The 11,111-nt window shown below is 42.4% G+C and overlaps 2 protein-coding genes across 2 annotated transcripts; one reads left to right on the top strand and one right to left on the bottom strand.

The window, feature by feature from the left end:
• Nucleotides 1–1,196: 1,196 nt before the first annotated feature.
• On the top strand, nt 1,197–2,738 carry LOC108148961. Its single transcript, XM_017276297.2, has 2 exons — nt 1,197–1,639; nt 2,072–2,738. The coding sequence occupies exons 1-2, from the start codon at nt 1,411–1,413 to the stop codon at nt 2,446–2,448; spliced, it is 606 nt and encodes a 201-aa protein (XP_017131786.1). The 5' UTR covers nt 1,197–1,410; the 3' UTR covers nt 2,449–2,738.
• LOC108148960 lies at nt 2,451–11,014 on the bottom strand. Its single transcript, XM_017276296.1, has 7 exons — nt 10,474–11,014; nt 6,319–6,408; nt 5,828–6,163; nt 4,819–5,583; nt 4,356–4,485; nt 2,713–3,037; nt 2,451–2,648 (listed from the first exon to the last, which is right to left on the bottom strand). The coding sequence occupies exons 2-7, from the start codon at nt 6,357–6,359 to the stop codon at nt 2,518–2,520; spliced, it is 1,728 nt and encodes a 575-aa protein (XP_017131785.1). The 5' UTR covers nt 6,360–6,408; nt 10,474–11,014; the 3' UTR covers nt 2,451–2,517.
• Between the last annotated feature and the right edge of the window lie 97 nt (nt 11,015–11,111).

Raw genomic sequence — 11,111 nt, 5'->3', positions numbered from 1 at the left:
TTTTAATCTAAACTTCTTTGAACTTAGTATATATTTCACACTTTAATATACTTATTAATTTTTTTGGTGTATAAAATGAATACTAATTAATTTAACCCAGCCATATATTTGACGACCTTAGCTTTCGATTCACATTAATTTTTGATAAATACCGAATTAATGTTTTATCCAAAGTATTATATTTTTCAAAGAGTTTTTCGTATTCTGGCCGAAATCGGACCCACAGCCAAAACAACGATTTTTTTAAATACCTAATGTTTTAGTACCCATCGCTTTTAAGAAATATAATTTTTGTCCAATTTTCGAATTCTCTAAATGATATATTCCAAAATTTCGATTTAGCCAAAATTTTAAGCTTTGAACGCCAATCGGTTTGAAATTTTATCACGAGTTTAAAGAGGTATAACATTCCATATTTTTCCATAACCTGACCATGTTTCCCCATATGTTTGCCAAAATGCGGAATTTCGGAGCATTTTTGCACTAGTACTGTCAGCAATCAAATTAGATCAACAACAAGAAAAATTCTTTGCATTACTGGGTGCCCTATAATCAAGGCGGGCATAAGCTCCAAAAGCATATGCTGGCCACTCGGCTCCAATCGGTCTTTGTTATGAAGAGTCAACAGAAATGCGATATGGAGAACCCCTTTCCCACCGAAAATTGCAGCCACACTCAATGAATTCCGCAGTCAAGCTCAAGATCGGTAGAAATACCGAGGGGAAGAGAAATGCATAAGTGCAAAACGTTTATTAATTGTCGCTGTACTTGTACACTGAAAATAATAAAATGGTTTAATAGTGAAATCAGAAAAACTTTCAAATAAAATGTCAATTTTTAATAAATAGCTTTATTTTCACAAAATATAATGTGCCAAATGATAAATACAATTTTTTAAGGAATACCAATACCAAATGGATATCAATAGTTTAAAATATGTCATAAATGCCTAAATATTAATAAGTTGTAAACGTTTTATTAAACTTACAAATCGCTTTAAGAATGTATAACATTTCTCAGCCTGCATGAGAACGATCTGCACTTGGCTGCACTCCCCAGCTCTTGGAGTATCGAGTTACTATCACCACCCCTCTGCAATGTGAATTTTGTTTACCAGCCATATCCATATCTTATTTACATATGGGCATTTGCTGCCCCGCGCATTAAACACATTTTAATTAAGGCGCAGCGCCAGACGAGCCGGGCTTGCTTCGGCTTCTGTTCAGTTTCAGTTTCGGGTTCTGAGTTTTGAGTTCTGGGTTCCGGTAGTGGTTCCATGTCTAGTTCTGGTTACTCAGTATTCAGTCCTCAGCGTAGCGCAAAAGATGTGCGCCGGGAGTGGCGATCCCAACGGTTCCTATCCATCCAATCCAAGGTCGCGGGGATAAGTCGCTGCGATTGCTCGGCGCCATGTGCTGCTGGTGTGCCTGTCCACGTGTCTACTGGACGGTTCTGCACAATCTTCTGGTCCGCTTGCTGGACAATCTGATGGAGCTACGGTCACCCATCTGTTGTAGCTTCTGTTTTGGCTATCATAGGCAGCAAAGTGCTGAAGATAGTGACGTCGCGGTCGTCGAACGGGTTTCCAGCACCGATGACGATCCACATCAGCAGCCCCACCGAGATTACGTCATTTTGGGTGAGTTCTCGCTGATCTCTCGGTTTAAAAACAAAACTAAATTCACACAGTGCCAAAACATAAACAAAACCAGCCAACAAGATAGAGATTCTTAGATCTAAAGTGGTTGGGTGTTTTATAAAGATAAAAGAGATTTTCTTGGATACCAGTTGTGCTAAATTCTTTGAAGCCAAATACCAGAACAGTAGATTAAATGCAATCTAGAAAATGAAATTTAAGCTAAGTATATTTTTAAATATTTATGAAATCAAACAAATGCTCTGGAAAATTGTTTAAGTCATTTTATATAAACTTGTGTAAATGAAAATTATCAAAAAATTATCGTTTATATATTATTTAAGTTTTATATAATTATATTATATTATTATATATTGCTTTTGATATTATAAATTTGGTTTTGAAATATTCTTTTTATTCTTTTCTTTTTTAAAGAGGATACCGATGCCAACTACATGGAGATCGAGGAGCGTCACGTAGAAAAGGAGCAATACTACTTCACAGTGGATCGTCCCACGGCGGAACGCATGCTTTATGGACGGGAGGATGGCTCCTGCCTGGTTCGTCCCTTCAAGGCGGCCGACCAGTGCATCCGCTATATAGTGAGCATCTGGGCAGCAGATCAGTTCTACCACCTGTTTGTGAGGCAAGTGGACAGGAGACAGCGCTATGCCATAGGTCAGCAGAAGTCCCGGGAACGCTGCTTTGGATCCCCCTCCGAGATTGTGGAATTCTACTCGACGCACCCACTTCTCTGCACCAACAAAGTCCGGAGTCAGTGCGTCCAACTCCGACCCATCAGTTACGCTTAGGCTACGGGGTAAATCTTTATTGCATAAGAGAGGGGCATATGTACAAATGGGGTTAGCTTAAGACGATCCTCAGGTGGCCACCACCGCCTTGAAGGCGCACTGGTTGTTCTGCATCAAGGCGGGCCAAAGAAAGGCTTTAATAAGGTCCGATCGCCGGTCTGCTTGTGGATGCCGTTCGTGTTTCTCGGGCCGCAAAAAGCCTGCATTGGATATCACATAAATTTAAGATTGTAAATCGATTAAGCCATATTTAAAAATACCCACCCAGATTAAAGTCCATGTCCAGGTAATAGGGCGACTTTTGGTTGATCATCCTCCAGGCCAGGCGAACACAGGCACTCACGTAGTGCGTCAATGGGGGGCAGGACTCCAGGCAGGGATACTCGTGCAAGGTGGAGAGCACCTGGTTAAATACCGACCGCTCGATCTCGCCCAGCGGAAAGCTATCGGCGGTCTCGAAAAGATGCTGGCGAACGGATCTGTCCAGGGATAATGTGGTCTCGCTGCTACTATCCAAGGGGCAGTTCAGGATGCGCCGGACTTCCAGCACCTTCCGTTCTCGCATCCCGTGGCACAAGCGGAAGGAGAGCTGTCCCGAAAAAATATAGCAAATGTTATCAAACGAAAAAAATAAAACAAAATTGGTTAAAAATATGTGGAACAAATACCTGAAAAAATTTTTAATTTCAGTTTGATACAATTAAACCTTAAATTGAAATTGTTTAAATGTTCTCATTTATTATACCCGACTTAAGCTCTTAAGTAGACAAAAATGTTTAAAGCCAAAATTCTTTGAATTAAGAGTGCATCTTTAGATTCAAAATTTAAATTTAAACTTCATTTAGTGCTGATCTTCGTTGAGTTATTAATTTTACCGTGGGAAAGTGTCATTCATCTCTCGATCGAAAGTGATTCGATTAGTACAGGTTTGATTCCCAGCGCCTACGTAATTTCAGGTACCCCAGGGGCTCTACTTTCCCTCACATTTTCACTGCCACAACGCCTAATCATCCTCATCCTCTAACGCGATTTCGATCTGGCTAAATTGATATTTTGCAATCGCAATTTGCGGTCTGACAGGATCTGAAGCATCAAGGCCCACGGGTCTAAGTAATTGATGGCCAAGCACTTGAAAATTGAAAGTAATCTTCGTTGCCCGCATTGGCCTTACAGTTTGAGAGTCAATGTGCTGTGCTTAAAAAATAAGCAAGCAGTGGAAGCAGTGAAGCCATTTGGAACGTTTATAAAGCAGTGCAATACTATTGTTTGTTTGAATGCCACCTTCTTAGTACGCATCTTTGTATTTATTTGCTCAAAATAAGCTTAGGAAAATTTAATGACTTATTAACAACTATTGACTTACTAAATGAAATGGCGATCGGTCCATTTTTAAAACATTTTTAAAAAATATTTTTATATGCCTTTGAGAAGCTAAAATGTTATTGATATGAAATTGGCACTTGAAAAGATTTGACGCCCATAATAAATTGACTCCATTCATCACAAAAACTATGAGTTGTCTTGACAAGTGAAAACGATGGGGATAATTACAAAAGTAAAAATCTGTTGCTAACGATTTATATTTCAACGACAGGTGAGTGATTGACTGGCTAAGCAATTGGCAAAAATTTCTCCCCAGGGCTTAATTTTTAATTATTTTTAATTATCAAAAAACAAAATAACAACATATCTAAAGGTAAGTAAAAAAAAATGATTTATTAAATTTGAGACACACCCAATTAGAAATTTTGTTATCTCTGCCCAAAAAAAGTGAAAACATTGCTTGACCCGCAATTGGCAGTACTTTTTCGGGCACTTTAACAAGCCATTATTGAATTTTCGACCATATCTCAAAGTGTCGATCTACAACCCATCCCAAAGCATGTATGTGGGCACTTCAGACTCACCACGATCATCGAGAAGAGTATCTTCCCCTTGAGGCTGTGCGCGTGTTTTATCTGGGGAAGACTATCCAACGCCTCCAAGGCGTCCGCTCGGTTCTCGACGTAGAGATTCCGATAGAGCGACACCATTTCGCTGCGGAGAATTAGAAATGGAAATAGAAATGGGAGATGAGCGACAGAATAGGTAGTATGGGTATATTATGGTGTGGTATGTGGGCAAGTGAGAGTTGGATGCGGTCTCGTTTTGATTTGACTGAGATTGTAATGTGGGTGTTACACCTTATTGGAACTGGGTCAAGTGTTGGAATCGGGTACAATAACTAGGTTAAATTATTCCAGCATTATGTCCACAATGCTTACAGTTTTTAATTCAAACACAATAGAATTTATGAAACAAACGGCAACTTTGTAAAAAGTCTGCCGATTAGTTCCGCTTCTTAAAAATGTTGAAATTGTGTGTGCTCACCTGCCGTCATCGCTGCCAGAGTCATCCGAGTGATAGCCATCGCTGCAGCTGCTCGTACTGGCTCCGCCCGGGGGCGTGGCCTTGCCCATGGACAGCGAGGATTGGGGAGGTCCGCCCTCGGGACCCATCATGTGGAGCACCACCTCGCAGCCGCGGGAGAAGTTCATGAGGAGGCCGGCGGCAGGTCGCTTCTCCACCAGAGCCTGTGAGTCCAGGCGACGCACCTGACCCACACAAGTCAACACCTCCTTGTCGTTCTCCACCCGCGTGCTGAGATTCTCCACCAGCGTTTGCAGCTGCTTCAGAGCCGGCTTATCCAGCATGGTGAGCAGGGTCTTATTGTCGATCAGACGCTGCTGAATGTCCCCGTAGTTGATGGCTAGCAAACGTTGGTGGGAGGAGTGCGCCGGATCCTGGTTTACTGTCACCATGCTCAGCTCCTCCAGTTTGTGAATGGCCATCTTGTAGGTTTCCACATGGCGTTGCAGCTCTGCCTTTAGGGCCACATGCAGTGATATAAGCTGACCGGAGGCATCGGTGGTCAGACCATGGACTCCGAGTCCTTGGACAGCATTGTCGAAGCTGCGCCTTCTTTCCCTAACAGTTTGCCGCAATGATGGTTCATATTGAGCCAAGGCCTGCAGGAGTCGGGTACATCTCTGCCGCAGTCCTGATTCATGTGGATTGGCAAACAGACGCACCAAATGCCAAGCCACCGTTTCACTGGGCACTTCAGGCTTTGGATTTGTGTTTAAGGTGGTTAATCTGAGAAGAAGTTAAAAAAATTCTTGTGGTATTTACATAAAGTATAGTGCAGCTCAATCTGTAATGCCAAGAAAAACTTTGAAATTTTGGGAAACTCTTCAATGCTGAAAAAATAATGCTACACAAACAAAAACTGTTAAGAAACAGTACTTGTTTTCAGTTATTTTAAATTGATACTCTAGAAGTTCAATGGCATACTATTATACTAGTATAGTGTTCTTTTAAAGTATATCTTATCACTCACCTGGTAAAGAAAGACTCCAGCAGGTGGGCACTGTGGGGCAGGTGCTCCAGCAGCAGATCCAGCGGTAGTTCGGCAATGACTGATCTGAGCACTGAGGGACCCAATCTGCCCACCACGCCGGCGGCCTCCCTGTACTGTCTGCCCTCCGAAAGCAGCATCAGACGACGGAGCACCTGCCTGGGACTGGTCAGGAACTCCCGACCATCCCTGGAGGGTCCGCGGATCCTTTCCCTGCTGTCCGCCATCGAAGCGGCGCAAAAAGACAAAGGAGGCGACGGAGTGCTTCCCTGGAGCTGCAGAATTGCGTCCTGGTGATTCTTCAGGAGCAGCTGCTTCCTGGAGGCGTTGAAGATGCGGATTACTCGCGTTACTCGGTTTTGGGTTAATGGAATGGCTTTGTACAGATGCAGATGCGAAGTCAGTGAGATGCAGATGCGGATGCGAAGTCTGAGAGATGCAGATGCAGATGCGAGTTCAGTGGGACTGCTTACAGCATATTCGGCGTGGGCGTGGGCGTGGGCATGGGCTCCATGACGATGCGTTTGGATGTTTTGGTTTGTTCCGAACTTCGAGGGAGGGCTCTGAAAAAATGGGCAGACACAATGCCACAATTAATAACGAATAGGAAATCTCTTGAGCAAGAATTCGCGCACAAAACAATTGGCACTTTCACCGGTGCAACAACACCAGCAAACAGGCAACAGCCAACATAATTTATCATAAGTTACTGCGCAACGCACAACCAGACTCTAAAATACAATTGCCAGAGTTGTCAGTTACTTGTGGGAGTTTCCACCTCAACTATGACAACTAGGAAAATGTTTAAGGCCCCCGCACAAAGGCAACTTTCCTTGAGGCCATGTCTCGTATGCCAGCTATTTCCCAGGTGCCCAGGAAAATGCCATTTAGCCCCCACACCACATGCATTTAATTGAAATTTTGACTTTTGGAGTGGGTAATACGTAATACACTGTTCGGTGGAGCTAATAAATAAACAAACATGCGAGGAGTTAGAACTTTGGGCAGCTGCAGGTGTTCCACTCTCTCTGGCTTTTCTAAAAACTGCGTACTTAGATGGAGCAGCAGGGAATCGGACACTGAGGCAACCAACCCGAACCGAAAATACCTGACCATGTTTGCCTTCCCGGGAATTGAGCAGAAGAGAACATTAAATGTTTACCAACAAGCCGAAAAGTCCGGAAAAGCAGCCATCCAAAGCGGTTAGTTAAGTGGATATCATGTGGTTACACGGGAAAAATCATTACATTAAAGAATTATTTTAGTGTTAAATTTTATGTAGAAAGAGTTAAAATATATATTTTTTTTTAAGATAAATTGTTTTTAACTATATGTCACGTAGATAGATTATATGGATTATTATAAGCTACAAAACACCATAAACTAACTTTTAAAAACATCTAGAACATTTCAGTATATTTTAAATACATATTTTATATTTTTCCTGTATTGTTTTAATGTTTCCAAAAATGCTTTTAATTGTAAGCTTTATTGTAATTAAAATTAACGTATTTGAAGTGTCTGGCAGTGGTCGTACGCCTCGTTTGAGTATTACTTCCAGCTAAAAGCCGACTTGGAGCTGGAGGTGACAGTGACCCAGCTCGGAAAGGTCAGACGTCGTGCATTAGCGGACTGAACCGGCTTAACGGACAGGTAGACGCCTTAATTGAAGGCCCAGTAAGTGCGCTTTGGCAATACTTTCCGTTACCAGTTGGCGGCGCAGAAGGTGTGTCTGTTTTTTTTTTTTTTTTGTAACTACAAAAGAATGTTCCACTCGAGGGCGTGGCACTGTGGGAAAGAAATCACTTTACATCGCATAGCGGGTTTTCCGATCTGCGTACGTGTTGCCAAAATAGCGTGCAGGATCATCTGCTGATCTAAAATCTCGACTTCTCACCGCATGTGGTGTGCGAAATACGAGAGATAAACAAAAGTTACCGCATTTCGCAGAGATCATGTAGCGAGAATGCAGACATGACGGCCACAAAGAAAGGGCCCCTGGATTGCCAGACAATTATGACTACACGGGCGACAAATTGAAAGATGCCATCGAGCGGAGCTGGGAAAAGCCATAGAAACGTGGCCATGACACTCGGGATGCGCTTCGCTGGGTCGTCGTCGTCTCCCCATGAAGTGTGTGTTATGTAAGCCAGTGACAAATGAGCGGGCTGAGAACGGAAGCCAAACTTGTCGCCACAACTCGAGAACCCCACTCTTTCTATCCACCATCCACCATCTACCATCTCCATCTGTATCTATATCTGTATCTTTGGCTGCGGCTTTTAGTTACACTCCGGGTCTCAGTTGGTTTAATGAACCCAGCGAAAATAGAAATGTGGCGATGTGAAATGATTTGTTGGGCCGGCCATAAGGCAAACATAACTCTCTGGGCTCGCCATTATTGTTATTATTACAACAATTCGTTAAGAAGCTGCTGGCTCTGATAGTTTCGCAGGCCAACAAACTTCTAATTGCCCCGACCCCATGCTCTGCATGCAATCGAGAGGGCTTTTTATTTTGCCACATTTTGTTACCTCTTTTTGGGACATATTATAAGGGGTATATATGTGTAAAATAATGAAGTCGGAAGCTGGAACTCGAACAATTTAAAAGATAAGGTTTTTAAAGATTTTAATGAATAACAAGCCAATACAGTTTACTTTTTAAAATCTCTAGCAGCTGCAATTAAGTAATTAAAATTAAGTAAACCCGTTTTTGGTATGGTTACTTAAAAACCGAATACCTACCTACATACCCAAAATCTTATAAAATATTTCAAATATATTATAGAAATTAAGTGATCAATAAGACATCACAATGATACATTCCCCCTTATTTTTCGGTATATTTCAGTAAGTACTGAGCATTGCCTAGTTTATTCCCCAGACTCCATAGTTCTCATTTCTTTTTCGTTGCTTCCCCGATTTGTGTCTTTGTCGTAATGGTATTATCCATAACGAGCTCGGAATGAAGTTGGTGCTTGGAGCTTGGAGCTACAGTTGGCGTGCCGCTGCCATTAAGATTTGATGGCGATCAACTATCTGTGGCACGCAGGGGATCCAGCGGACACCTGTACCTGTGGCAATTAGCCGCCAGGCGGGAACTGCCAAAAAAAGGGCAAGAAGCGGAGACAGTCCAGTCCAGTCCGCTAGTCGTTAATCAAAGAGAGCGACCCAATCAAGCTGACCTCAAAATCCGGGGAGCAGACAAAAAGCGGAGCGAATTTATTGTCGTAAGACAAACGCACAATGTTCTGCATGGCGAAAAAGAAACTTGTTTGTGGAACGATCGCTAACTGTTACTCGCACCTATTATTCCACAAAGGGAAGAGCGGCCCTCATTCAGTGCCCATATCTCATGATCGCCGGAGAATTAGCATATCTATACTCTCTTATACTGATTGATTCCATCATAAAGCATAAATAGTCCGCGGCTAAGACAAAAGACGCCTGCGGACTTGGCCCCCAAACTGCGGCTCACCTAGTTAAGGTTTTTTCGTTGGGCTTAAAGTTCGAGCCATCAAAGTTTGACAGCTTCCCCAACAATCTAATTCGTATTAACTTTTTCCGACTGCCTCTTGGCCAGCACCTCAATTATGGTGGGAACAAGTCGAGATGCCGAAACTGGGTTAATTCCATTCATTCAATTAGAATAGGAACAGCCGCCAGTTTTATGGTCAAGTTGCAAGTTGGCTCGCTAATTGGCGTCGCCTGCCGCGGACTCTGTTTCTGGGAAAGATCTTCTCTCTTCTGAAAGTAATCGGTGAAACGAGCCTCTAAATCTGCATATATTAGCACAGACCAGCCCTTGACTAAGCAGCCATAATGAGGAACTGAGCATCTGATGGGAGGAAAATATCTCAGAATCACATTATTTAAGACCGTAATTTTTATTTGGGAATATTCAACATGATTTTATGGCTAGAAGTCGGGGATTTAGGAAATCATTAAGAGTTTAGAAGAGAAAATTAATTAGCTGAGCAGATTTGCCTAGCAGACTGTGTTTCCAATGATAGTTATTAAGTTGTTTCTTTCTGTCTGCTTGGGTGTGGCAAAATATATTGATGTATCTTAATCTGTACTGTTCATTGAAATTTAGAAATTGTGTCTTTTTAGAAAACTGGAAATAATCTTTAGTAAAAACATTTTGTTTGTAATAACCTGTATCTCAGCTACTTTAAATTCAGTCTAAATTCCATCTCAAGTCAAGCAGAGATATGAATTATTTTAGTATAATTAAAGTAAATTCAAAACTGCATAATAATTTTATATTATTGACCTTAATTTTACAGAAGTTATAATTAGCAAAAAAGGGAAGGTACTTAGAAATATAATAGTAATTTCTAAGTAAAATAAAGCAATTAAATAAATTATTGGATAAAGTCCTCCGCATATTAAGGCTCGTTTTTTTAAATAGCCCCATGTTAACTTCTGCTTTAATCACACCCGGTTATGGTGTTCAACCGATCGAGGAAAGTTAGTTATGCGCTTGGCTTCCCACTAAATACCTGAAGATTTCTTGTAATGCTTCTATCTGAGGAGCGTTCAACTCTATTGGCGGTGCTGCCTTCTCCAATCCACTGCATTCACACCCACACAGTGGGTTGGCAATGTTTTCGTGCCACTTACATGGTTTTTCAGCGGTGCTGGTTGTGGGTAAGTGTGCCACTAATCCGCAGGAGATTCGCCAGGTCGTCTTCTCACTTGACACCAAAGAAGTCGCTGAAGTCTCCGTTTTCCTCGGCTGCCGAGCAATTTTCACTTTGCTGCCGAAAGCGACAGGGTCAAAAACTACGGGCTGTCTTTCTGGGGTCTTGAGATTGTACTTTTGAGCTTGTAGCCCCAGCTTGTATCTCGTAGAATGCAACCGCAAATCACAAAGTCGACGGCGCCTTCGTGTTCATTTGGCAGCGGCAACAACTCCGTCTACAAACATTTTTGCACTTCATTAACTCGTCTAACATTTGGGTGGCAAATGCCACGGGAAATTCCTCGTCTCCGCGAAGAAACTGTCAGTCTTCAGTCTTCACCACTCTTCGCCGCTTCTCCTCCGAATTCTTCTCACTGTTTACCGTTTAAGCACGCGCCTCCAGCGGAGGAAAATCGAGATTGGGCAATGGAAAATGGAAAATCGCGAGGAGCGGAGCACGACCGATCGCGGCAAAAGTCCAAAGCAGACTGAAACTGAACGAATGTCATGACCAAAGCGGTACGGACAGCCAGCCACTCACGGGAGCGAAAGAGAGCCAAAGAGAAGGAGAGGGAGT

Source organism: Drosophila elegans, unplaced genomic scaffold (genome assembly GCF_018152505.1).
Source record: "Drosophila elegans isolate 14027-0461.03 unplaced genomic scaffold, ASM1815250v1 contig_476, whole genome shotgun sequence".
NCBI lineage: Eukaryota > Metazoa > Arthropoda > Insecta > Diptera > Drosophilidae > Drosophila > Drosophila elegans.
Note: the sequence above shows the minus strand (reverse complement) of the source record. Positions and strands in the feature narration are given on the sequence as shown.

Excerpts from the sequence above, each read along its gene's own strand:
- LOC108148961 (XM_017276297.2), top strand. The coding sequence starts at position 1,411 with ATGTGCTGCTGGTGTGCCTGTCCACGTGTCTACTGGACGGTTCTGCAC. Across the intron at positions 1,640-2,071 it reads CCGAGATTACGTCATTTTGG|AGGATACCGATGCCAACTAC; the intron begins GTGAGTTCTCGC and ends TCTTTTTTAAAG.
- LOC108148960 (XM_017276296.1), bottom strand. The coding sequence starts at position 6,359 with ATGGAGCCCATGCCCACGCCCACGCCCACGCCGAATATGCT. Across the intron at positions 3,038-4,355 it reads TACTCTTCTCGATGATCGTG|CTCTCCTTCCGCTTGTGCCA; the intron begins GTGAGTCTGAAG and ends TTTTCGGGACAG. Across the intron at positions 2,649-2,712 it reads GGACATGGACTTTAATCTGG|GCTTTTTGCGGCCCGAGAAA; the intron begins GTGGGTATTTTT and ends TATCCAATGCAG.